We start from the raw sequence: 27276 nt of genomic DNA, 5'->3' as shown, positions 1-27276 counted from the left end.
CGTCCCTGCCATCCATATGACTACATCATTTTTTCATTTCTCCGAGGTAATTCCATTTGTGGGAAATAGAAAAACGTCACCGACAACTGTTCTCGTAGATAAACTTTACGAGCTATTGATATGAGAGAAGAAAAGAAAAATTTGCTCTTTTGATTTCAGTTTCGGAGAAAACGTGAGAAATGGCACTCAAGGAGTGCTTGTCAAACCCGCCATGAAATTAACTTTCGATTTTTTTTCACACTTCTTACATCTAGAGGTTGAGTTACGTCAATCCAATTTTTTTCATAATTGAAAATGAATCTTGACTAAAAGACATGCACGTTGCTGTGGAAACCTTGTTTATATTAACAGACAGATGCCGTAAATTTCGCATGCAAAGACCTATGTCATTTCCAACGGGTCTAACGACTGCAGATCTATTCTGTTGGTTATTTGCTCTCAGGACATTAAGCACATCTACTCTGGTCTGTTGAGATACTAAGCCGCTCCTTTCCGAACATAAAATGACAATTTGTCCTCAGACGCGGCTCGTAATGGCTTTATGCAATTGTCAATTGCCCGTTCGTCAAGGAATACGAAATAAATGCATATATTCAGGTCTATCCGTTTGTTTGTATCTGTAAGACGGAGTCAATCTTCCTCTTAACACTTTCAGTATGCCGGACTACAGGTGATGTAACCTTGGTGTGAAACCTCGATATATTTCACCTCAATCATATCGATACATGCATAGCTATTATCAATGTATACCGTGTTTGTGACATGTGAACAGTCAACATGATCCCCTTACTCAGAGATGATTACTAATAGAATTATAAGTTCCCGGGGAAAACCAATCATTATCTCTAGTGACACAGTTTTCCCATTGTTTTCCCCTTTCTTTTCTTCCTTGTGTATACTTGGCGCGCGAAAGTATATAGATCAGTTTCTTGAAGGCAAAAACTTCTTGCCTTTCAAATCACAGAGATCTGTATTAGTCCTCCAGTGTCTATGTCAGTGTTTCTCTCTATCTTTGAATCTTTGCATATCTTTGTGTTTACCATGGATACGCACCTGCATGATTGAATATTTTTATGGCTGAATGTTTATGCGCGTAATTGTGATTATAGTATGATTATGCATGTGTGTTAAAAATATGACGCAAAATCCAAATGCGCAGTTCAAAGAGAGGACACATGGTGATCAATACAATCCGAAAGGGAAAAAAAGATAAACAAATTCAACTAAGCAGGGTTTCATGGTCGCCTAGCTACAAGTTACCCACGAGAATGAGACTAGAGGAGCATGTCATTAGATTGAGAAACAACACGCCGCTTGCAAGATCACATCTGACGCGATAAACGAGGGAGTAGTAAAGATGATTGGCCAGCTATTGGGCGACTTATTTTAGTCTGGAGGTCACATGTCATGGTGAATTTCACCTCAAAATGTTGAGTAATTATTGGGAAATTTAGAATAAACAAGTGGCTATCGTAACAATGCATCTCGTTTGATATATACATTATCCCTCTAACTCCCCTTCCCCACCTTATACTGTAAATAAAATCAAACGGGCAAAAACACAACAACAACCTTCTGCTCTGTTCTGGTGCTCGGGATCTTTCTCTAGCTCTTGTCAACGTTAATGCTACAGGAGCCGAAGTTGGTGACACAATTACAATAAAACAACAGATGCACGAGTCTACGGTTCGCTGTGAAAAAGTTTTCCGCTTAACGAGATTCTTATAAGGAGGACACAAACAATGGCTTTATGTGTCTGCCAAGTTCACATCGACATCGAAGCTGAAAATACGTGCCCGCTCGAAACGTAACAAACGGTAGACTTTATGAGCCCGATATCAAGTACACAGTAAATGATGAACTTGGATGACCTTTATCTCGCGTCCCTACAATATGAATATTTGATTAATTTTCTTGGAGCAACAATCTTAAAAACTTAACGAGCCGTCATCGAGCTTTATTTCCCGGAACGTACGTATATATGGTGTTATCAAAATAAACAAACACTTAAAAAGACATAAACTCATAAACATACCTTAAGCGACCCCCCTCAGGAACTTATATACATCAAATATGAATGATCCTTGCCTTTAATTTAGATAAGAAATTAGCGCCCTGTTTGTTTACACACGTCATTTTTATGATATAGATTAATGAGACGAAAGCGGGGAAATGACTTTACCATGTGTCAAACTTTTACAGTAAGGCGGTCGTGCGATAGATTAGGTTGTTTTGACCACAAGTTCGTCTATTTTTAAAGACAAATATTGTCAAGTGTGCTCAGGATGCGATCGAGCGTTGGAAAGAGTCGTTGAGTTTGATTGGCCTGACAGTGCGTCATTTATTTTGTTTTAAAGAGTGCATAACCTTTAGTTTTCTTCATTCTCTTCTTCTCTTAACAACCAACCGCTGAGTCACATCAAAGTAAAAAGTCTAAAGTCACCTGGAGTCATCACAAGGTAACTGAATTTTGCTGAAGGAACAGACTCCAACAGGCCGCACATAGTACATGTAGTCAGTAGTTGAAGCGTTCTTTTTGGATACCAGAGCCACTCCAGTAAATGATACCGCTTAATTATCCAGAAACATGACCAGATGCCACCAACACTCATTGCTTTCATACTGTCAAGTGGGTATGATTTAGTTACACCAAAAGTTACAAACATTTTCTACAAAAGTCCTTCTTCAGAAACAGAAGTGCTAGATAGTATTTCGTAGCTCAATACATGCAAAGCATCTCATTTCCGTGTCGCGCTTAGTAAAATCTGGGTATTTTGAAATGTAGATTTTCCTCTTAGTACATTTGAAACCTTTGTCTGGTCCAATGGACTGGAGCGTTGTATCGGACGATATCGATAATGTCAGCTATCGCGACAATCCTACGAGAGTATCGTCAAGTGACACAAAAGTGCGGAGAGTAGCAGACTACCGAGATGGGACACAAATCGATATAGCTGGAGGTACCAACGCGTGTTGTATTGAACGTAGACTTCATCATATCGGCCAGTGCCGTATTTTGTTGGCCGCTTAAAGAGTCAACACCAACGCAAACTTACGAATACACATTTTGTCGTTTACTTCCTTCCTTTACCTTTTTTTTTTTGTCTCACAGTCCTTAAACGAATGTAATACATACCATGAAATGTGCACTTCATGTTGCCTTCATGATTGTGGGTTGGTTTATTGAATATAAAGCTCCAGCAAAACATGTTAGGATCATACACAGAGAGAAACACACACACACACACACACACACACACACACTCTTAAACATACGTACAACTTTGCCATACGTAGGTATGTAGACAGATATTAGAAATACAATGCCTGTTCAGTTTTTGTGTATAGGCCTATATAAACATACTTGTCTCTGTACGCATTCCACTCTGTCAGTGACTATTTCGGCGATGTTTTTGCCCTAAACCTTGAGGAAAGTGAACTTGTGAAGTGCACCCGAAGCCCCGCCCATGAGCTAACATGAGACCAACTAGCTGGACACGGTTATAACGCCGCCAAGGATTTCTAGCCAAAGGCCAAGTGTTTCCTTTTAGGTCGCCATGGTAACGGAAAGCGGCGATGACGTAGGTATCATAAACAACATGTCTTACACCGCAGGCATATCTGGGTGCACTTTTAGACAAACTGATCACAAGGTCATACAGATTGATCGATCATGTGACACAGTCAGTGTTTGTTGACGTCGCGAAAGTTTTGAGGTTCACACTAAAATATAATAATAATAATAATAATAATAATAGTCAGTTCTTAACATGCATAATACCATAAGATAATCTCTATGCGTGAACAAAATTAATGGAAACAAAATCTATCACATATTTCTCTATTCAAACATGTAATCAACAATTATCAAAAAGGTGAGTTTTTAACATATCATAAATTATCAATCAAGTGGAAAAAATAACCTACACTTATGAGTTAAAAAAAAGAAGACACAATTCAAAAACTTTGACTTGAGACTGTAGTAAGGTTTTAGGAAATCAGTTTGTTAAAAAAAGTATTATATACGGAAAGGGAGATTTATCAATGTAATTCGTACATGCCTACAGATCCTTCTTTCCAGTGAATTTAATGTACAAACGTGCAAATGACAAGAAAATATATTGTTTATTGCATCTGTAAGTGAGAATATTTGAGAGGTCGGATCTACCTTAGGGTACTTACATTACCTCTTACAGAAGTTGATAAGTGTCTATAGTGATGTTTGTTTGTTGTTGCTGTTGTTGTTGTTTTAAGACAACTCGAGTGTGAAAGCGATTTTACAACTCAATTAGCAACGGCCAACAAGTCTTTAATTTGAGATTGTCTTTAATTTGAAACTTGGCCAGTGAACAAACGGTATGCGCCTGATGCTGCATTTCTTTCTATTTTCACTGGGTAGTGAGGGGAACGAGGTACTCAGTACCTTTTTGGTAATGATTCTTTTATGACGTCACTGAAGAGTCCTAATGGTGAAATGGGTCGCAAAATTCATGAAAGTTGACGAATCAAGAGCGAACTACTTTCTCTTCCCAGACATCAATGAGTTGCTCTCATCTCAAGTCCTTTGACTTCAAGAGAGAAACAGAAAGGAAAGAGAGGGAGAGAGAGAGAGACAGCGGAAGAGGGAGGGAGAGAGAGAGAGAGAGGGAGAGAGGGAAAGGGAGAGAGGGCGGGGAAGAAAATGGTGGTGGGGAATTGGGAATATACATGTACCTGTTTCAAGTTTTATATTTTGATACCTTTTATCACAAAATCATTCACGTACAGGTGCAATTATTTGACATATTTTGTATTCTGATAATCATATTGCGTTTATGATTGGATATAATTTTTGATGGAAATGGAAAAATGAATAAAATGAAATGAAAGAAGATGAACGTTTTTACCGCGTAAATACTTGTCATACAGCAACAGTTAAGGACATATACCAAGTGGGTAAAATCACATCAGTTGTTGAAGTGTATAAGGGACATACAGTGGTGATTGTCACAATATCACAACACATTATCAGAGGTATGTCTGTAAAGCCGAGCTTTAAATCACTTCACAAATTAATTGATTTTGAGTATACTCACAGAGAGATGGAAGGGGAAAACATAAAAAAAGAATGAACGGCGAACAACTGATGGGTTTCGAGGGGCGAGTAGATACACGAGGTAGACAGCATAGCTTTCAACTAATTGTACAAGGTAACACAAACTTAGACCGCACTAAGCCTCATTCAAAATGCATGTTAGGGGGACAGCGTGGAAATGGCGACGAAGGCTCAATACGGTGTGAAACATGGAAAGGTGATCTCTAATTTCAATCATGACACTTACTACGGCAGCTACTCGTAATCAAGCATTCTGAAGTAACTTGGCAGCATTCAACAACAAGGGTTGCATCTAACAGTTTGTCACTGCCAACCTATGCCGTGTCTCACGCAGTATCTGATCTACAGAACTTTAAAAAGATGGTAACAAAAACTCAATTTCGACTACAGCGTGGCAGCATGACAACAGGAATTATTCTCATGAAGTTGTTTTGATTTCATATAAAATGCTCTGCAGCCCTGAGAAGATGTATGGGTTTGACAATTTAAGCCAACAACTTTTTTAAAGCTTAGCGTTTTTCTCTGTTTGTCACTGAAGACAGACATTGAGAGCACCCCTCTTATTTACGCGGGAACCGAGGCTAAAAAGTCTTCACGCCTCGTCTCATCTGGCATGTAGTTCGATGTTTTGTAATGAGTCTTCTTGATCGTATTGTACAACTGAAGTTGCCGTGATAATACACGTGGTAATGACATTGGTGTAGTGTTTCCATTATCGATCTGTTCCACGCTGAGGAGCACGACGTACATGGCGGTGACTATGTACAACCATTTTATAGTCGTGTGGAATCACTGTTGTCTGAAATCAACTCTATCTACGTGCCATCAGTTACAATCATATCAGTACCCTGATGACTCTACTGCTTCTTCGTATACATGCCCAAATCGACAATTAAAAAAAGCCACCTTTTCGTAAACAGTGATCGATTTCCGTCGTGTCATGGCAAGATAAATTGTTTATTTTTGTGCATTTTCTTTGTCTATCTATCAAACCTGCTATATTTTCCTTTATCTTTAATTTGTTTATTGCTACATCAAATCGGCAGCAAATTTAAATTGTTTATAGTAGACATACTTTACATAGACTCACCGTAAATATACTATTGATGAATTAACAGTATTTCAGGACCTGATAAGAACATAAAAAAAAAATGAATCACCATGATGTGCCCTGTATCAGAGGATTTGACACAGAATACAGAGTGATTACATATTCAGAAAACTCTTCCCCCCCCCCCTTTGAATTTCCTTTCTCTTTTACTAGCTTCTCACAGCATCCACTAGCATAATAACGAAATGGTAATTTGAACACTGATATGTCGAAGGCTATCTTGAAGAACGTTTGACGCACTTATTAAAGATAACACTTTTCTTGATATGGATAACCGCCTAAATTTCCTGAATGGATTGAGATGTTGGCCACTTTATGATCACAAACCCAAGCTCTAGGTGAACAGATATATAAATGTAATGGATCACATAATATGAAGAAATATGGAGCTATAGGTGTGTTCAGGAAAGTGTTTTGGGTTCAAATGGTACCCGGTGCACGTTCATCCTTGGACAAGATATTTTGCCCACAATATTCCTCTCGCCCCAGGTGTATAAACGTGTAGGCCTACCTGACAATGCAGGGGTAATGGTTATACCAGGATCCTCTGGTAGAGTGGTGCTAACACTGAACAGGATCCTCTGGGTAAATGTTCTCATTATCATAGCTTTAAATAGTGAACCTATTTCTCCTCCATCAAATCCAAAAATGAATGAAAGTTCACGAGACCATGCCCAAGAGCTTCATAATAAAATGTCCATTATGTCAACATGTACATAGATGAACTGCAAGCGGGGTCACGTGACTTTACGACATGATTCTCACGCGTTCAATAAGTTCTATGATTTTTGTTGTGTTCTGCACAAACTACAAAGAATTCACTACGCCATTGAAGGAAAATGTTGGTATTACAATAAAAAACAAACAAACATGAAGGCAATGGGGTACACATGATATCTACAGCATGTAAATTGTGCAACTTTTCTACGACTTTTGAACTGTGCTATCGCAGTTTTTTTTTCTTTTAAAGACAAGGGCATTTTTGAAGACTATCACCACACAAATGTGGATCATCAGCTAATATCTAGTTGCGCTCACTCTAATGATGATGATCAAAGCTTTTCACATCCACATCCAAAAGGTTGATTCACCGTTACAAGTGAACCAGTGTGCCAGTGTTTTCGTGGAATATAGCTTTCTCTGTCTTGATGTATGTATATTACAGAACTGAAGTTACCTGGCAATTTTTAGAATTGCCATTAATTGTGTTCCCGTTAACGCTGGTCAGGCTCTCCTGTGGATGCGGATATGATATATTTTGGTCGCCATCTTCAGCCATTAATTTCGTTGAATCTAGCCCACATTCTATAGCTAGTCTATCTCCAAGGCTCTACTACGATGAGCTAAGACTTTGATACTCCTACCTGCACATCGGGTATGGCGGCACTCTGAATGAACGGAATGGAAAGAAATCAGAAAAAAGTATGATATCACCCATGCACATATACAAAATTACCAATTCCCTAACGGCGAATGATAAATGCAGGTACTGAGTGTCCAGTGCCAAGTGACCATCCAGTGACCATGGACCATGGACAGTAGAGTACAGAGTACGTCTCCGTGGTTATAGAATCCCTTACGTCTTCCAGAAGGAGCACTTAAGAGTCCAGTCACCTCTAGTTTTAAGTATACTTCGTAACAGTCGGATGAACTCATTGCAAGCTTCTTATTACAGACATCAAAACTTGAAACATTTTGTCAACTATTATGGCATACATTTACGAGTAGCTCTCATTTGACATCATGATATATGCCGAATACTAACAATACATCTTCCTCTACATACATTAAAGGACAAGTCCACCTTCCTATGCATGTGGATTGAGTGAATGCAGCAATATTTGTAGAACTCGTCAGTGAAAGTTTGGGAAAAATCTGACATTCCGTTCAAAAGTTAGGAATTCTTAAAGTATCTGCACAGTCACTGCTGGATGAGAAGACTACTTGAATGTATGATGTCACATGCGTACAACGATATAAGGAAAATAAAGAGAATTTCACAAAATTTCACTTTTTGAAAAAAAGTGCACATTTCCTCAACTCATAACTGACGTATGTTAAGGGTAATATCATTACCCCTTTGCTTTAGGAAAGAGGGAAGTCAAGTATTCTTTTATTATGCGAGAAAAGTGAAAATATCCTGAATTTTACTTATACTTTTTTGTATCGTTGTACACATGTGACATCACAAGCTGTAGTAGTCTTCTCATCCAGCAGTGACTAAGCAGAAACTTCAAAAATTCATAACTTTTGAACGGATTGTCCGATTTTCCTCAAACTCTCACTGATGTGTTCTGTTAATATTACTGCATTCATTCAATCCACATGTCTATGAAGGTGCACTTGTCCTTTAAAACGATTTTTTGTTCACTAATTCATTTCAGATTGCCCTATGTCATGTATACCACATCATATCTTACAGAATATTTGGCGTTCATAATAATATGCCTCGTAATAATATTGGAAAGGGGATAAACTATCATTTGTGCCATAGTTTCAAACAGATACACTCACTTCATTTTGTTTTTTGTTACTGATTCTGCAATGGTGTCGTTTGTGAACCGGGTCACACGCACACCACCGAACAACGTCATGTTTTCAAGCTGTGCGCAGGAAAGAAGCAATTTTGCCACTTGTTTGTGACCCATTTTTTTTTTATTTTATGTAATAAGAGAACCCATTTGCTGCTATCTCCATATATATGCGGAGAGACGCAAATATACGTATGCAAGGTTTAAGTGCAAAAAAACAGATATATCCTTTTGTTATAAAGTTAGAAATATTTGAGATTCATCTGCTGAAATCCACAACAAATAATTGAAATGTATACATAATGTAGTTGTGAAAACATTTTCAAAAATATTTTCTGTTCTGTAACGAGTGCAGTCTCATCGGAAAATTTGCTCATAGGCTGTCTTTCTTTGTGCACAATATATAATCTCTATCTATCTATCTATCTATCTATCTATCTATCTATCTATCTATCTATCTATCTATCTACCTATCTACTTATCTATCTATTTATCTATCTATTATTCATTAACATGAGGCAAAAAGTAAACCTTCGGGCAGTCTGCTTATTCTACTGAATCATGAAAAGGTGAAGAGACAAAACACGCATGATCAGTCGACTTGATGTGGATTAAGAAAAAAAAACCCACTTCCTTTTTCTGCTTGCTACATTGAAATTCCGATAATATACAAGCAATGTTTATCAATCATCAAGCCACTGGTGCAGTACGCCACTCTACCGAAACCAGCTTGTAGCCATTTTTGTACCCCGCTGCAAAACACTTTCACCTGCGCGATGCACTTTGTGCACCCAGGACGAGTTGCGTTGGCGTGTTGATAGCCAGCGGCCGAGACTCAGTCTACTTCACTGTGAGCGTCCATCATCCTCGATTGTCAATTGGCCAGTAATGAGACCAGATTTTCACCCAAAACGGAAACGAAAATCCAACTCCGAAAAATACTGTAACATCTATTTCAGATTTCAACTAAAGTACAGACAGATGGATTATCTGATTATGACTATTTTCGTAATGCCCTAGCATTTTAAGTACATGTGTTACTTAGTAATGTATACAGTAGGCCTACTAAAGTAACACATGTACTTAAAATGCATAACGATGATTATCCTACAAGCGCATTGTGCACATGATAAGTACTGTGCAGTGTGCACATAAGTCTCTGCACAATCACGCACACGATCTAGTAGGTTCATGCAAACACACCCTTTATAAAATATATTTGTGTGTGCGTTTATCTATATGTGCGTGCTTGTGCGTGTGCGGTATCCGTGTGTGTGTGTGTGTGTGTGTGTGTGTGTGTGTGTGTGTGTGTGTGTGTGTGTATATATGTATGTATGTACCTATCTCTCTATGTATGTGTATTCCTTAGTGATGAGCACCAAACAGCAAACATTCTGCGAAGTAAATTCTGTGCAAAGACGTTTGAGACCAAAGACCAGTAGAAGGGCCCTCCGGAGAGGGAGAGACCCTTGCGCGTTTCTCATGCTTTTGAGATGAAACATCGTGGTCAAACTTTGCCAGTTATTCCCCATTAGGGAATGAAGATGAGTGGCCATACAACGCCCTCTTTGTACTGGTTGCTTCTAAAGTCGTTCAGAGCGGAGATAGACTGGAGATGAGCATTAGAGGGATGGAGAAAGGAGGAAAGTGCGTAGCGTGAGGAGATTGACAGGGAATGGCTTGAGCATTACACGGGTTATCAAGAGGTGGGGTGGGCTGCTAGTAGGGGAGATGAGGAACAGTTTACTGTTGAGGGTGTCAGGGTCACCTGAATGAAGCATTGTAATGTACGGCGTACTTAGTTTAACCATGGAGCTATGGTTTAACATAATGTACACTGAAGAAGCTGTGCGACTCGCAGATGGCTGGGTATGTAGAGATTGATGGTGAGTGGGTTTACTGAGCAGTAAACCAGACGCTACCAGAGAGATAGGACAGAAGTGGGTGTCTGCATGAGAGGAAGAGTGTAGGCGTGCTGAGAAATTTACGATTATCAGTCAGGCATGTCCTGCTTATTACCACGATGATTCCTTTAAGATGGGTATCACAGGATTCGGGCTGGTTGCCTTGGTGCATTATCATGCATTTTCAGAGATGAAGCGAGTTAATGGAAATGTCATCACCAGTGGACAGAGACGACGGGTGAGACAAGGTCACTCCTAGGACTGGTTATAAAGGTTTCTTGAAGTACACCACACCGAGAGGATTGTCTTGTCATCTGTCATCCTTGAGATGAAGACTGAAGGCGATGAAGGATAGATACTAAGCTAGACATAGGAATTGAGAAGAATCTTTGCAAGAAAGAGTAATAAGAAAGAGAGGAATCGTGAACGCTACTCTTAGTTAAAGGCTTAAGTCAAACACCTACTGCCCACTGATACTTATAATTTTCAGTTGCTTACGATGAAACATTTGAAATTACATTATTTTATAGTGTGCCTTATCACGAAAAACAGAGACGAGATAGTGGCATCTCAACCAGGAGTGCAAATAATGTTGTTTTGAAGGCAGTTGCTCTCGACTATAAAGGGAGTGTTGTGCACATCTCAAATACAGAGGAGGAGGGGGGGGGGGGGGTGAAGAGAGTTAGGTAAGCCCGAACTGTCCGGTGCTAAAGCTGTTTGCACGCGAGGAGCCAGGGGAATTGGATTTGAGGACAAGATAGATCATTACTTCATTTACCAGGTAATCTCGAACGCCCTTCCCCTTCCAGCCAGGCCTGATCCCGGCCGGGATGCGCTCTTCACTGAGATGACTTCAAAGAGGACCATTCTCAATAGCATCCTTCATAGAGCGGAGTCAGCTAGTCTTGGTTGAACAAACCCATTACTTTCTTCGCTGTGTTGTCAATGTATTGCTCCGAGAAGCGGTTTTTATGTGTGGATAATTAGAGATGGACAACGTTGGTATTTTTACAACATTTACAGAGAATGGCCAAAATGGGGACTGATGAGGTGTGGTTGCAAGGGGACTGTATTACTTATCATTTCGACGTTTTGAAGTTATGTGCAACATGTATAAAATGAAAGATATTGGAAACATTTAAATGTAATAGTATAACAACTGATACAATATGCCATCAAATATCGGTCTATAGATGTAATCATAAATGGTTGTGCTCATTCTACAGAATTTTCGGTCTGTTCGCAAAGACTAGATGGGGCAATCGTAGAAAGGCGGCACACGGTCACAAAACACAGATTCAATTTCATATGGCGCCGTAGAACAAATCTTATTTTCAATTTACGTGTAGGAAATGGTGAAAACTTTATTTTCGATCGACGAGGATATCGAGAAAGACATATTTTCTGATGAAGTATAATGGAAATGCTTTGCATGCCGATTTTCTCTCAGTGTATGTCGATTTCTTCAATTGGCGAAAAAGAAGACGCTTGCCCCATTATGCAGTCTGTTGTTCCCAAATGAGTAATGACGTCACAATACCAGGTGAACTCTTAACCTTTAGATGCGAGTAACGTAGTCTTTTTTTGTTCACATATTCTTCTTTGTTTTTTGTTGTTTTTTTTTTCAAGATAGGCAATTCCATTTCGGCTTCCAGAAGCCAGCATACAGTGTACGATATGCATCCCAGTTGGAATAATAAGGACAGCCAATATCTGTTTCACTCTGTCTTAAATTTAGGCTAGAAAGGGATAGGAATGTATAAGATGAAGAATCTATGATTTACTTTACTTTTTTCAGTTTCAGTTCAGTTCAGTTTTTTTATTTCTGCATTTCAAAATAAATACAAATCAACAAATCAACAAAATACTTACATAGTCATTTACACAGCTAATATTCGTAACGTTTGGATCTTACATACATTTTCTTTTTTTTTTCAAGAACGAATATCATATATGAAAGGAAGCAATAGGAAATGATAAAAATGATGATTTTAACCTAGGCTAGAAAGGAGAAAAAGAAAGAAAGAAAGAAAGGGAGAGATAGAGAGATAAGAACGTGGGAAATTTGCAATGTGACCTGCAGACTATACATAGACTATAACAACACGAACCACAAAGGCATGAATATATTAATCGTGCGTGTTTCAGTTTTAACGGCATGGAGTATGGTTATGGGTAACACAGCATGATGATAAGTGCGCTAAGCATATGTGACAAGGGCGCACGGCTAAATGATGCACTCTTTATTCAAAATACCCATTGCTTCTTCTCTTTCTTTTTTTTTTCAAATCTACATTTATTTTGGAAGATATCCAAGATTCACTCTTTCTCAAATATCCGCTTGTAGATTTGCTTGTTTTTATTTCATCTAGTTTTTTTTTATTCATTTACTTTTTGATCGCCGATGAAGTTTTGTTCCGTATTGCCAAAATATTGCGTCCAAGGAAATGACAGTTATATCAAATGATTTACGATGGGCTACGCTGGTTGAATGATCAGAAATTGAACATGAGCCATTTTGTGGCGGATATGAGAATCTTGGCTGGGAGTAACCACAATCTCCCGGGGCATTTTACGCATCGTACAGGGGTTATTTCGGCTTTGCTTTGACCGTTGGGAAGATAAAACGAAATACGACCATTCGGATCGGTTGGGAATGGTGAATAGTCTATTCAGAGATATTTTTACCTTAAAGGGATGGTATAGTTTGTTTGAGATGGAGCTTCGTGTTTCCGATGTTTTTGTGAGATAATGAAAAACCTCTTATGAAATATGAAAGAGCAAACAAGAGGACTTCAAAGTTTCCTTTTGAAATGGCTGGAATATCCAAAAACAACGAGGTCTTGGTAAAAGGTGGGATCCATCTTTTGTTATTACCACTTTTGTTTAACTTTGTTTTTTTTTTAATATCTCAACCATTTCAAAACCAATTTTCATCAAATAACTTTGAATTCCTTTCGCTTGCTCTTTTAGATTTCAAAAGGGGTTTCTAATTATCTCGGAAAAAGTTAAAATCTGAATCCCCCATCTCAACAAAAATATACCATCCCTTTAACTCTCTGAATAATTTTTATCACACTTATTACAAAGTCCCCCTCCCCACCCCCCCCCCCCAAAAAAAAAAGAAGCTGTCAGGCAGCATGCTTTGTCGCTCTTGCTTGCAACAAACAGCAAACTTTGATGATCAAGCTCGAGTTGCGACGTTGACAGAGATCGTTGGTTTTTTCTTATGCATTTTCTACCAGTAGAAACCCTTATAACTGGACCTTATGCAATTTGCATCGAGAGAAATCTCGACCAAAGGTATCCCTTTAGCAAACTATTTCTTTGAAATCGATGATTTTTCGTACCTCGTTAAACTGGAAAAATATAGATAAACGTTTTGAAAGCCCAGTTACGGAAATGAAATTGTTAAAGATCATCTGTCTTGGAAGATTTTTTTTCCATATTTCATGTTCTTGTCTAGCCTAACCTTCTTTAAAACATGTTAAAGCAAGTGCGTAGATGTGACTTGTTCGAGTTATGCCTCTGATGGAGGCTTGTGCATGACATTAAAGTGAAAACATTGAACAAGGCAACCTTCATAAAAATCAACACCCATCCTAAAACGGAGTCATTACCGTTTCCTTTTTCAAAATGACGTCATCAGCGGTCGAATGGCAGATTTTGATACTCTCTTTACACGTCGGAGAGCCTATGTGAAGTTTGGGTGCTGTGCTGGAGCGTAACCATGGCGATAATAATAGGTGATTTAGCGACGGTACTTACGGCTCATCAGACGATTTGCGCAATTACGATTACACTTATGGTCATAACAAATATCTCAAAACGCTGCTGACATTAATCCGCCTAGAAGAAATTCTGAGAAATCACAGGTTTTAACTTCTGTAAACATACGCTGCACATTTCTTGATATAAATTTTGGAGTTAGTTTTCAGCGCGAATTGACACGCATCGTCTTTCATAAAAACTTCTACATAAATGTTGAGAATAAGAAAAAAGCGGCCAAAAAACTCTTATCTGTGCAAATCGAAGGAGGGAAAGAAGTGAGATAAAGAAACTCGAAAGTTTACTCAAGGTTTTTGCTTGTAAATGTCAGAAGGAGTTGCAGATCTAGGCAAACAAAACATAGGACATTTTCCCTGCTGGCATTTTGAAGACATTTCAGAGTTTGATGTCCAAATTTGGCTTGTCTTTTCGCCTCAATGTTTGGCTTACTGTGCTCCATTTTCTCGGCAAGGCAGGACTAAGTTGGCTGTCTTTGTGCAATTTAACATAATTCTGTGCAGACGGTAGGACCTGTGCAATACTAAACTCTTAACCACACAATTCCAGTGTTTAAAGGACCAACTAGGGAAACAACTATGATACTTTAACCTTCCGAAGCATGGCAAATGTTACACTTTGAGCAAATCAGTCACAACAGTTTAAATGATGTAATAGCACTCAGCTCACCAGTTCTACAGATCCATAATGCCTCCTGCTGAACACTCCCCGTCTAGCAGCAAGATCAACCGCTGAAGAACTGCAGAAATAAGAAACAAGGAATAAAATCGTGATTAATAAAGTTTTCCCAAATTCTTTAATATTTTCAAGATATTTTCAAAAAATGACAACGAGATAAGGGTATTAGAAGCACGACACGACACGCACCCCCCCCCCCCAAAAAAAACCCCAAAAACAAAGCAAAACAAAACAAGGAACCAATCAAACGGACCTTTGCAGAAATCGATTTTCACTGACTGACTGAGGGAAAGTGGGAGTCTTGTTATACCCATTAAGGCTTTTCTAAGAAACTCTAACGGGACCCGTCTCACCAATTTTTCATCACTATATGGGTAAATAATTATATACAATATGTGTAATCTACGGACATAGAAAGAGGTACAGCAAATATACAGTATATGTTTAACTAATTCTGTTTTATAGAATATTTCTAATTGTTGTTATAGCAATTTCGTTGAGAAGATCGAAAGAAGACGCCCAAGAATTAGAGTGGCTTACGTCAGCCTCTAACACCGTTGAAAAGACGTACAATGGATGATAAGCTGACTATCAAGACAAACACACAGATAAATCACAGTAACCTGCTTGTTACCATGGATACTAACAAATAAATGGTATCTTTAACACGTTCCCTTAACTTCATTATGGCAAGATCACGCTGTGAGTCGAAAACAAGTATTGAAAGCTTTCAGTAAAGTAAAGCCCGTAAATCTGCCTATTTCCTAACTTGTCTTGTAAGACGGGAGTTTGTGCTGGTTGTTTGGCTTGGTCTGAATCTAGCCATGTATTCGATTTACTGTGAACAATGGGATGCAATTCATACAATCAAATTTTCTGCCGTGTAAACACGCAATCAATGTTGTATGTCAATTGGACACATCTTTCTTGAACCCTCAGTGCCAAATAATGTCGAGAGGTCAAAAAAGAAAGAAAAAGAAAACAGAAACAACAAATCAAAACAAAACAAAACAAAACAAAACAAATCAAAACAAAACAAAACAAAACAAAACAAAACAAAACAAAACAAAACGAAAAAGTGTTTTGATGTAGTTAACAATAATCCCCAGCTGTTTAGGAAAGTTTATACAGGAGATGAATGAACACGAGAGGGAGAGTGTGAATCATAACGACTTATCAATCCGTAAGAAAAAAATATATAATTCAAACGCACAAACACACACACACACACACACACACACATACACACGCACAGTTGTCATATCCACGCATACTAGTGTTATGATTACAAACTTAATGCCCTACAGCATGAACCGTAATTAATCACAGATAATGATAGAATAATAATAAAATGTCATCATTATTGTTATCATCATCATCATCATCATCATCATCATCATCATCATCATCATCATTCCTACTTTTATTAATATCATCACAATTTCCGTTACAACAATAAGGTCTTAAAAGGGAGCGTGCGTCAGAAAATATGTCTTTAATACAAATACTGGCGTTGAAACTTATCACCACCAAACGAGGGTTTTTACACGAAGATGTTCATTTCTTTTTCGTGTAAGTGGTAAACTGAATGATGTAAATTTCATTTGCTGTTGTTTTTGTTTGAACTTTGATGTCAATTAAAGTAACATCAACATGAGGACACTAACGCCGTCAACATAATTCCCTGAAAATACTTCATTTTGAATGTTCGCGACATTCACACTTCTATCGAGGAAGGGAAAAAAGTCACTGTAGGATTTGTTTGCTTCGTTTTGCTTGTTTTGAAATAAAACACAAACGGTGCGAGACTGTACATACAGTGATTTATTGCATTTTGCAATATCTTGCTAAGGAGCAAGGCTTTAGTGCGACAATACAGATGTATGACGATTCTAGCGGAAGTCACACTACAGATTTTACGACGGTTTTTATGAGATATTTATTGGCAAGTGGTTTGGAGTGCGTTTAATGTTATGATACGTGTATGGTGAGGGATGTAATGCCTAGTCGTATAAACTTTATGTGTAAACATTCTAAATGTCATGATAGAAACAAGCTGGATGACATTTGAACAAAAGGGTTTGGAAAGGGAGACTAGAATCGATATCTTTTCATGCATTAGGACAATACAAAACAAAACAACCACAATCTATAAACGAATTGCTTTTGGTAGTGAGTCCCTACATTGTCGCACGAGCATATTGCTTCTATCAGAAGAAAAGAAAACTGTTTTAAGTATGATTCATATTAAAATATTCCCATCGTTTTGGTGACCATGATATCAATTTCATGCTCTCAGTATTGTACTGGTAAATGAAAAAAAAAAAGTTGCATTTTATGGACACAACTCAGCCATATTTCAGCAGTAGTATTTAACTATGTCTTTCTCAATGGGAAAAAAAAATGGTACCTGCATCATTTAGTACATATGGCTCCATTTGATTAGACAGCTTCCTCTTTGTCTGTTATTATCCCCACTCCTTCCCTTCGCGTCCTTTTCTCTCTCGATTCACCGTCTGTCGACACGTGTCTCATGGTGCCCATAACACACGGAGTTAATAGGCCCTACTCATTAAAAACAGACCGCCATCAGGTCTATGCCGTCCTTCTGTTTTTCCCGGGCCGGTTCTGTCCCGAGGGAATTGAGGTCCTATGACGTGACCGTATTGATCAGTGCAGAGGCATTAGGGGGGTTGTGTGAGGGAACGTGTGCCCATAGCAATATTCGCGCCACGGACATTTTACTGGCGCAGTTGCTGATGACGTCACATCATTTGATGATAACGTGCCCAAACTGTCCACGTAGGAACAAGAGCGTCCCTTTCCATGAATATCACAAGCCTAATCAAAACGCCAACTTAACCAGGCATGCGACATTTGCTTGTTTTCTTTTTCTGCACATGTCCAAGGTCGTACCTCACATCTCATGCGATGAAAGGTAAGTTGTCCTTTTTCAAGCTATGGCTTCCCTTTAAACATATAACGGCACACGACTTATACTACGTGTTTAAACATTGTGCATTTTCTTGATGTATTCAACAAAACCCAACTGATAAAATGAAATGAATCAACGCAAAATGGCGACAGACGAACTAAAGGATGGACCCCGACACTTCTTTCATATCATATTACTAACTGTTGAGGCTGACGTGAAGCTGTGCTTTATTCAAAGATCTGATGTAGATAGCGAATCGGGTTGTTGAGGAGGAATAATGTAATCGCATTCGTAAAGCTGTAAATGTTTGTAGAATTTAATTTCTTTTAGTGAAGGCGTTGAGCGTAATATGATAACAAAGACGAAAAACTACATATTGTTACTTCAAGCTGCCTATAACTTTTTTAATAGTAGTCTAACACAATAAAGAACAAGAATAAAGGAAGGATCACGTCTCAATGTTGAGCTTTAATCCTCATGTGGAATGATCTTTCACATTTTTTAAGATGTGCCATCGCGTTTTACAACATCCGCACAATTTAATGGAAGCTCCATGTTTGACAGAGAGAAAGAAATGAATCTGACATCTGTTTACATCATGTCCGAGAAAAAGAAAGATTGCCAAATTTAGTAGGTTTTAACAATCCTGTGGGGTTATGCCATCTGGTCGTGTAGAACGAATGATGAATGATGACAAATATATCCATTCGCCGCGTCTTCAGAATAAAACACAAGGGCCCGAATTCACTAAGGTGGTACAAATGAAACCATGGTTTAAACCATGGACAAAAACCATGGAGCGCCAAGTGTTGCATGGAATATTTCATTACAAAATTGGTCATCTCGTTGATAAAATGTCCGTTTCGATAACGAAATTATCATTTCATGGACGAAATGTTCATTTAGTTACAAAATGTTGTCGTTTCGTTACAAAATAATCATTTCATTGACGAAATGACTGATTCCGTAACGAAATATTCTATGCGACACTTGGCGCTCCATGGTTTTTGTCCATGGTTTAAACCATGGTTTCATTTGTACCACCTTCGTGAATTCAGGCCAAGGTGTAAATTTCCCGAAGGTAAAAACCTGTTCTGGTATGTCGTCAGCATATTGATTAAGACTACATATATTCTTTGATATATTCTTATATCATGACTCACACAATTGGTATACCATGTCAATATAGTCATAAAACGTTTGTTACATGATATGTCCTGTTCGCTCTAGGGCTACTCAGGCGCATTGAACTTTCAGAGTAATAAAAGAAGATTGCTTGAATATCTCAATACAGTCAAATGAACCTTGATCTATATAATGAAAAAAGGTCCGATGCCACCTTGCCAAAAAGCAACACTGTAGGAGAAAAATCGATGGCATGTAACAGCCGATTATGATTGACTATGAGCATGATGAGTTAACTTGATTAACTTTCCAGTTGTGGATAAAGAGCAATGCTTGATGATATGGACAGCCGCGGGAGAGATTTGGTCAAAAAACAACAACAAACGAACGAACAAACAAACAAAAAAAAAAACCCAAAAAAACAAATATACTGTTCCTCATCAATTTGAAATTTCAATACACTCAGCTAACATAATGTATTTTCACGTCAGGTGAGTTACTGACAATCACATTTTTATGCAGAGAAACTCGTTTTCCTTTAAGGACTTTACAAATAGGTAATATCTTTAAATATCTTCTTGCATTAAGAGAGAAATGTCACAGTGTACATGTTATGTTTCCCAATGACCTAAGAAACACCGCTCGAATGTCGCCCATCCGTGGGTTTGAGCACTGCTGAGTAAGACCTTATAAGTAGACCACAGCCTAGCAGCTACCAACCATGAACAAAATACAATCGCTTGGAAATCTCCAGAAAAATAGATAGTCGACGAAATGAAGATCCAAAAGAAGAACATGGACAGAGGCGAAATCAGACACAAAGAAGCCGAAAAAGCCTGAGGAAAGCAAGAAAATAGAGCTAAAACAACAGCTAAGTCCACGTGACTGATCTATTCTGTTACTGAATCAGACAGCCATATTCTCCTATATGTACATACTCTGAACGATGTTGGAGTTTATAAAGCCAAGAACGAAACGGAAAGAATTGGAATGGAATGGAACGACGAATATAGACAAATAGAGAGAGAGAGGGAGAGAGAGAAAAAATACAACAAAAGAAGACAAAGAATCATGCCCTTAAGTTGTTTTACATTTTTTTTTTGCATTATCTAACCCTTTCGCTCATCAAACATTTTGTATTATACCGTATCCGTAACTGGTCCACAGTGATATGACTTACAGTACGCTTTCTATTGAATCATGCAGAACCATTTCGTTGATACATTATTGAAGAACAACAGCAAAAACAAAACGAAACCTTTTTGTTGTCGTCGCATCTTGAACTCACATATCACACTGCTCTTCGACAATCATGCCCCCCCCCGTCTTACCTCTTATGGTTAGATGTTTCTTAAGATTACACTAGGTTGGTTTTCAGGAATAACTTTGTTTACGTCGGTAGGTTTCTATCTACCGTAGATCGAAATGACATGACATGCTTGTTCATGCTTAAATGTTTGTTCTTCTTGTGGATGGTGTATCTATTTTTTTTTTTATCAAACACATTTGGCAAAAAGGTTTGAAAGGATAATTTTTGTATTGCTTACAATAGAAACAATGTTCTTGTAACTATTATTTCATAACTGATGGCAGAATACAAGGAAGTTGTGACTAGGAACTAAAGCTGAAAAAATGGCTCATGTGGTAACTAATTAGGACTATAAACTGGAATTCATGGACTTCTTTTTTCTTGAATGAGGAATAGGACAATGAGGATCTGACAGCAACTGAAGATAATTCCAAACATACGAAGATGTACACGTCGTGTTCGTGTGAGGGTATAGAACGCACTCAGAATAAGTTTACACTTAATTTCTCTTGACGCAAGTGAAGGTTTCCAAACTATAAAATATAGGGTGAAAGGGACGGCCCCTCTAATGCTAACTGCCTAGGGGAGAACTTATTTGAAATAAGTGAGAATTAAATCATCGACCATTCGTGAATCGATTTTCTTGCGTTCAGAGCAGTTGTTTATTTCATCCTTAACAGCTAGCTTGGCCAGCTTGCATTGCGAGAATAGACCAGGGACACACTTTGACTGTCTTCACTGCGCATTGTGTGGTACTCAGATGCCTAACATTACAGAATTCAGATGGGAATATTTCCCGCCAATAACTCCCTCTCTACTGAATTCACTTGACTGTCATCCTGCACTCGTCTGTTGCAACAGATGCCCTGCCTCCATGTTTATGTTTTCGACACGAAAGTGTGCTAATAAGACAGTCTTCTGTCATTTTCTACGGCTTGTTAGTCCGCCGAAGATTTACGGCGCAACTCTCAAAGTGTTGACACCATGAATTCCACCACGACTGTGTATAATGCTAAAGTTGCCAGGTTTTTGCGCGAAGCTTTTCACTGACAATTCTAACTGCACTTGGAAGGGAAACGGATCCCATATATCATCGCAAAGGAACACCTCTTCGAGAGTGCCAGCTGTCCGTTCATTAAATAGTTGTACAGCGACCGTTTTTCATCATTCTCTTAATGTCACTGGCCCGCCGCGAGGTGGGTGGGATCAAGGGTATCAGTATCCCTACGCTCTCTGTATAACCACCCTCTTATGTCTTAGCTGGCTGGAGGTTTGGTCTCGTGTGCAGGAAGATGTAGGGAGAAGAGATAATGGAATTCAAGCTCTATCTAGATTGGCCTGGGCGTAGACAAACCAAAGTGGGATGAATGTAAATAGGTCAGAAAAACAGCTGAAGTCACCACCTAAATTAACAAAGCAACATGCTTTCAGTAGCATGTGAGTGATTTGTTTGTCATGTGATAAGAGCTGAAAGTAGAAGCACCTAAAATTTCAATGAGGCTAGCCATTAAAATCACATCATCCCAACACACCCCTATTCCCTTCTGCATGTGAATGCCATCTGACAAATCTTTCTGTGTTAACGCGATTCAAGATTGAATAGAATTTTCTTTTCCCTGGTGTAGCAGATAAAATGAAACTGACAAATGTCATCAACCACCGCGAAAAGGACAGAAGAACACAGAGAGAGAGAGAGAGAGAAAGAAAGAGAGAGAGGAGAAGTCTGTGTGGCTATGCTGGTGGTACTCTACCTTCGATCAGAATAAGAGCAGGTGGCGGCTACATAAAGCAGAGAGCCTGGAGTGATTCCTCAGCGACGCAGGGGAGATGGCAGATAAGCTGTTACCTAGCCAGCGGTAACCATAGAGAGGCCCCACACACTATTTCATCAAATCCGAATTCTATTAGTGTGAATTTACACGAATAAGGTCATCTGTAATTAATGTTTCATAAGAGGAAGAGAAAGAGAGACTAAAGGGTGAGAGAGAAACGGGGAAAGAGAGGGAAAGATGGAGAGATAGACAGAGAGAAAGAGAGAGGAACAAAGATGTCTAAATTACGAAAAGGGGTGTGGCCGAATTGAGTAGGTCAATTGTTTGATTGGCCTCACTTGTATCAATCGTAGAGATCAGAGCGTTAAAAACTTGTTTGATCCAACCATCGTTCTCTTCCGTATACTCGCCGGTTTACTTGAACTAGATTTAGCTCACCATACCTCATCATCATACTGTTGGTATCAAAATTTGTTTTGACAAGGGGTGTATCCAAGGCCGGCGAATTCACTTCTGATCTCCTCTTGAGATAAGGAAAACTGATTGCTTGCATCCATGTCGCCTAAGTGGTCTTACGTAAAGAAAAAAAAATGGATCATGACAGGTTAGCTCATCAGTCCTTATCATTTTTGTGCAAGACAGTCACCTCGGTAGATGGATTGAGGATGCATAGATAGACAGAGAGATAGAGAAATAAATAGATGAATGAATAAACAAGTTCCCACATGAAATGAGCGATGAATAAATCTGTAAACCCGTTCACCAAGATTTCAATTTCAGTTCAGTTCATATTTCTTCTTTCACAGAACATTAAATAATGATAATGTATGAAAAATTACCTATGTTCTTGAATACACGATAGTTGACTGTACCATGAAAATTAGAGGTACTAACGAGTTAGGACCATAAATACATACAGTAGTTTCCGAACATATATATTTTATGTTATATCATCCACGCTCTAAGGGGAAAGAAATATTGAGGGGTCTACTAAACAGCAGAGCTTATATACTGTGATCAACTCATATCTATGAAACAGTACACCCGAAGAAACTCAAGCAAAAGAATTTACAAGCCTTTGCTGTGGTCCTTTAAGCCTCATGTCGTGCATGTCATTCACTTTGTATTGAAGGATAGTTCCATGCTATATTCAAACAACTGATACATTGAATTTATTTCAACAGGCCATTAGGGACATAGTTTTAAAGTTACACAAAATTGAAGGGGTCGGTGCATTATAGTGTTAACCCACACTTTGGTGAAAAATGAGTTACATGCATTTACACCATCCTGAATCACTGCTCTATAATCCCTAAAAATGTCATCTTGAAATTTAAGCAATAAATGGGTTTTTAATGCAGGCATCTTTTTGCCCCGAAAATTAATCACATCTTATAGGCAGGAATATAATACTAAGCCACACTTTTCAAGATGGCGACCTCCATGGCAGCAGACAGAAGGGTGTCATAAAAATATCTAAATCTGAACAGTGAGGAAACTTTTTCATCTACAAAAATAAGTAATTCTGGTTCATAACATAACTTGTACTCTTCTGCCAGTTATGAAAATGGAGATGAGATAAACATTAATGAAATTTTAAGCATTTAATGAGTATTTTTTGTTGATTTTTGTACTGTTGGGGTTAGCACTATACTGATCATGACATTTTTCGCCAGTTTTTTATTTTTGTTGAACTTATCAGGAAAATACCACAATCACTGGTTTTAGGAGTATTTTAGCATTGTGTATTCTGACCTATAAGAAAATTAATCAACATTCATGGTCTGTCCCAGCACCTTAAAGTTTCATTAGTGGGTTAGCACTTTATTCATGCTGACATTTCGCTTCAAAAGGAAAGCTTCCTCAAAATTAATCAGTAGTTAAATAACTGATGAAATATATTCAAAATATAAATCTTCATTTGTATGTGTGTTTTTTTTCATCGAAATGGCTTATTGTAATAAGTGTATTGTCTCTAAATTTAAGATTCTTTTTTTCCTGATGCAAGTGTGATCTGAAAACGTTCATATGGGTAAAAAAAAATGTACGGACATCTGGATGTTTGGACTTGTGCCTTATCTGTAAGTAATTCTTACAGAGTTAGATCACTAGTGAAACAACATTTGAAATTGTCATTGATTAATTTGTAACTTCTTTTGAATAAAATGGAATTTTGCTATGCTTTCACAGCCATATTTAGGGGGATTAGCTATAGACAGTAGAAAATGGATGAAAACAAAATGCATTTTTAATATCGATTAATTTACCTAAAATTTTCAAATTCCTGCCGCTGTCAATACAGCTGTGCTTCCCTGTAGTTTCTTACATAACCGAGACACTATACTTACATGTTTAACATCCTTTGAAAGGATGTTACATTTATGATAAAACTGCAAACATTATTTTTCAAATATAACGCTGTCGTATAAAATTCATAGTTCCATGTTGTTGATACCTCTATACGGTTTCTCAATTTAAATCAATAAACGTTGAAAGCAATCAAAGCGGAATTTAAAGCATCAATACTGATAGTATAGTGTTTTTTAACGTAATTTAATTGTGAGTCAATAGCTCCCTTTTTCCACTACTGAATTTACCCTTTAAACTCGGTATCTATCATGCATTTTTATGAAGAAGTTTCCATGTTGGAAAGCAAATGTATTTGCTGTATTCTGTTACAAATTTCAGCGTTATTTTTTTTTTCACAGGGTTGTTTTCAAGATTAATTTACAAAAAAGAAAGCTTCCTTCAAATTAATTTGGAGATTTGTGATTGATAAAACTATTGAAAGCATATAGATTGTTCACTTTTTTGTGTATGTTTTTGTCACCGTAACAGCTTTGACATGAGAACATTTTTTTTCTTGTTCCTAAATGATCTTCATGATCCAAATTTAGTCTGAAAATGTGCATATGGGGTAAAATGTATGTGTATAAATACACCAACTTGATATAATACGTAGACTATTTTGGTCTTATTCGGCACATTGTTTTTCAGCATGTATGGTCTGTCCGAATATACGAAATCTATAAGTGTTCAGACTTCCAAAGAGATTTTTTCCCAATTTTTAAAAATGTTCTTTTCATGGATTTTTGGCCATTAAGAGTTAGTCATTCATTTTGTGATAAGAACTTTCCTGCATAATTTCACACAGCCTGCATTTACCAACGAACATGGAGGAGGAGGATTCATTGAGGCATGTACAGATATAATTCTCATGCAACACTATTTTTTTGGTAAATTCGTTGTCATACAAAAAAGGATTTTAGAGTACTTTTGGTGATTTTGATACCCTAAACAAGAAAACCAATATAGCTACACAAGGCCTTTATGTCTACTGTATGGTATTTTATTCCCTTTAACAAAAGACATGATAATCTGTGGAATAATGTTGATATGTACCATTTTACTTTATTTTCTCTGATCTAGATACTCTAAATTTAAAATGCGTTATATGCACAATGCTGAAGAAGGGACTCTTTCCCTGCTTTTAGGTACACGGAAGATGTAAAATCCTCAATGAGATATAACCCCTCCCCCAAACAAATCATATTATTATTTTGTATGACACTGAATGCTTTGTCTTAAAACTTGAATTGTTGAAATTGTTTAATATCCACATTTCAAGATGTCTTTATGCGTATATGATTGATTCTGTGCGCGTGTGTGCGTCTGAAATATATGCAAAGTTTGTCTTCATAATTCACACAGATTATACAATACAGACAGTTAAAAACCGGTATATCTTATTGTAATTTCACGTCACAAAGGAGGGAAACTCAAATATTACATTAATGTTCCATTTTTAGCGAAGAGATATTAATATTTTGTTAGCTTTCAAAGAATATAGAGTATTTGTATACACGACGGATTTGGCTGCAATAAAGTGCTAAGCCACAAATTCAAAATGTGACTTGAAAAATCCTCTTGAATCCACCAAAATATCAGTGTAGTAAATTTCCCCAAGACACTATTCAATCTTGAGTATGTAAAGGTTCATATACGAAAAAATGGCCTTCTCGGGTCATTAACCTGATTTATGGATTTTTTCAAACTTTCAAAAGCAATTATCTCAAAATGAACATTGTGTTGGTTAGCACTATAATGCACCGACCCCTTCAATTCCATATTCTATAATTTCCTTTCTTCTTTGGTTGAAAAAGAAAGAAAGAAAGGAATACGTTCGATGAAGCACAAAATGACTCTCAGAGGCAGCGTCTTTTTTCACATGTACTAGCTGTCTCGTCGACGGAAGTTTACTTTGGATAGATTTTCAGTGAATATTTGAACTGGCGGTTAATCTGTTTAGCATGAGGTAAGCAGGATGTATTCGTTTTTCGCAAGACTGATGATGGAGCGTATTTTGCTGTCACTTCAAGGAATCTACGTCGCGTGAATCCTGCTTATGTTGTCAAAGGAAATCGTTCCAGAAATGTCAGGAGCGAACCGTCGAACTTCCGGCTCAATCTGTTATGTGGCTTCTCCTCGCGTCATTATATAATTTTTTCTTCCTCTTTTTACACGTTTTGGTACTTGCCGGAAGGCAAGTGCAATGGTAAGGCATACTCTAATCAAAGATATATTCGTTTTATTTGGATATAAAGTGTTCTGAGAGACAGATCTCGATTTCCTTTCTTTTTTTTTTTACTCTCCATTGCATAGGGTTTCTGTGAAGGAAAAGATAGTCAATAAAAATGAAGGGGGCTGTGCGGTGATTCATAAAAACGGTTTACACACCCTTTCTAGGCCTTTTTCGTAGAGATATGCAAAATATTCAAGACTAATTTGAGCAACTTAATCTCACTCATGGCTACATTTTTGGTGTTGATGCTAAATTTAAAGCAACATATAAGAACGCTTGGCTAACTGTCATGTAGGTAGTTTTTGCAAACGTCACACAATAGATATGACAGGATGAACGGGCGCTCCCGTGTCTGAACAATTAGCAGTGACCTCTTTTTATCCGAGCGAATGAAATCAATCAAAGCATGCATTTAATGCACCTACGTCACAATCGTGCACGGCAACGT

At 37.8% G+C, this 27276-nt stretch overlaps 1 protein-coding gene across 1 annotated transcript in view; it reads right to left on the bottom strand.

Annotated features, from left to right (window-relative positions):
• Positions 1–27276, bottom strand: part of LOC140240462 (GTPase-activating Rap/Ran-GAP domain-like protein 3) — a 123874-nt gene that overhangs the window by 76410 nt on the left and 20188 nt on the right. Inside the window, exon 2 of the mRNA XM_072320233.1 lies at positions 15097–15166. Coding sequence (XP_072176334.1) covers positions 15097–15166 — 70 coding nt within the window. The remainder of the gene's footprint in view (positions 1–15096; positions 15167–27276) is intronic.

Source organism: Diadema setosum, chromosome 17 (assembly GCF_964275005.1).
Source record: "Diadema setosum chromosome 17, eeDiaSeto1, whole genome shotgun sequence".
NCBI classification, from domain to species: domain Eukaryota; kingdom Metazoa; phylum Echinodermata; class Echinoidea; order Diadematoida; family Diadematidae; genus Diadema; species Diadema setosum.
Note: the sequence above shows the minus strand (reverse complement) of the source record. Positions and strands in the feature narration are given on the sequence as shown.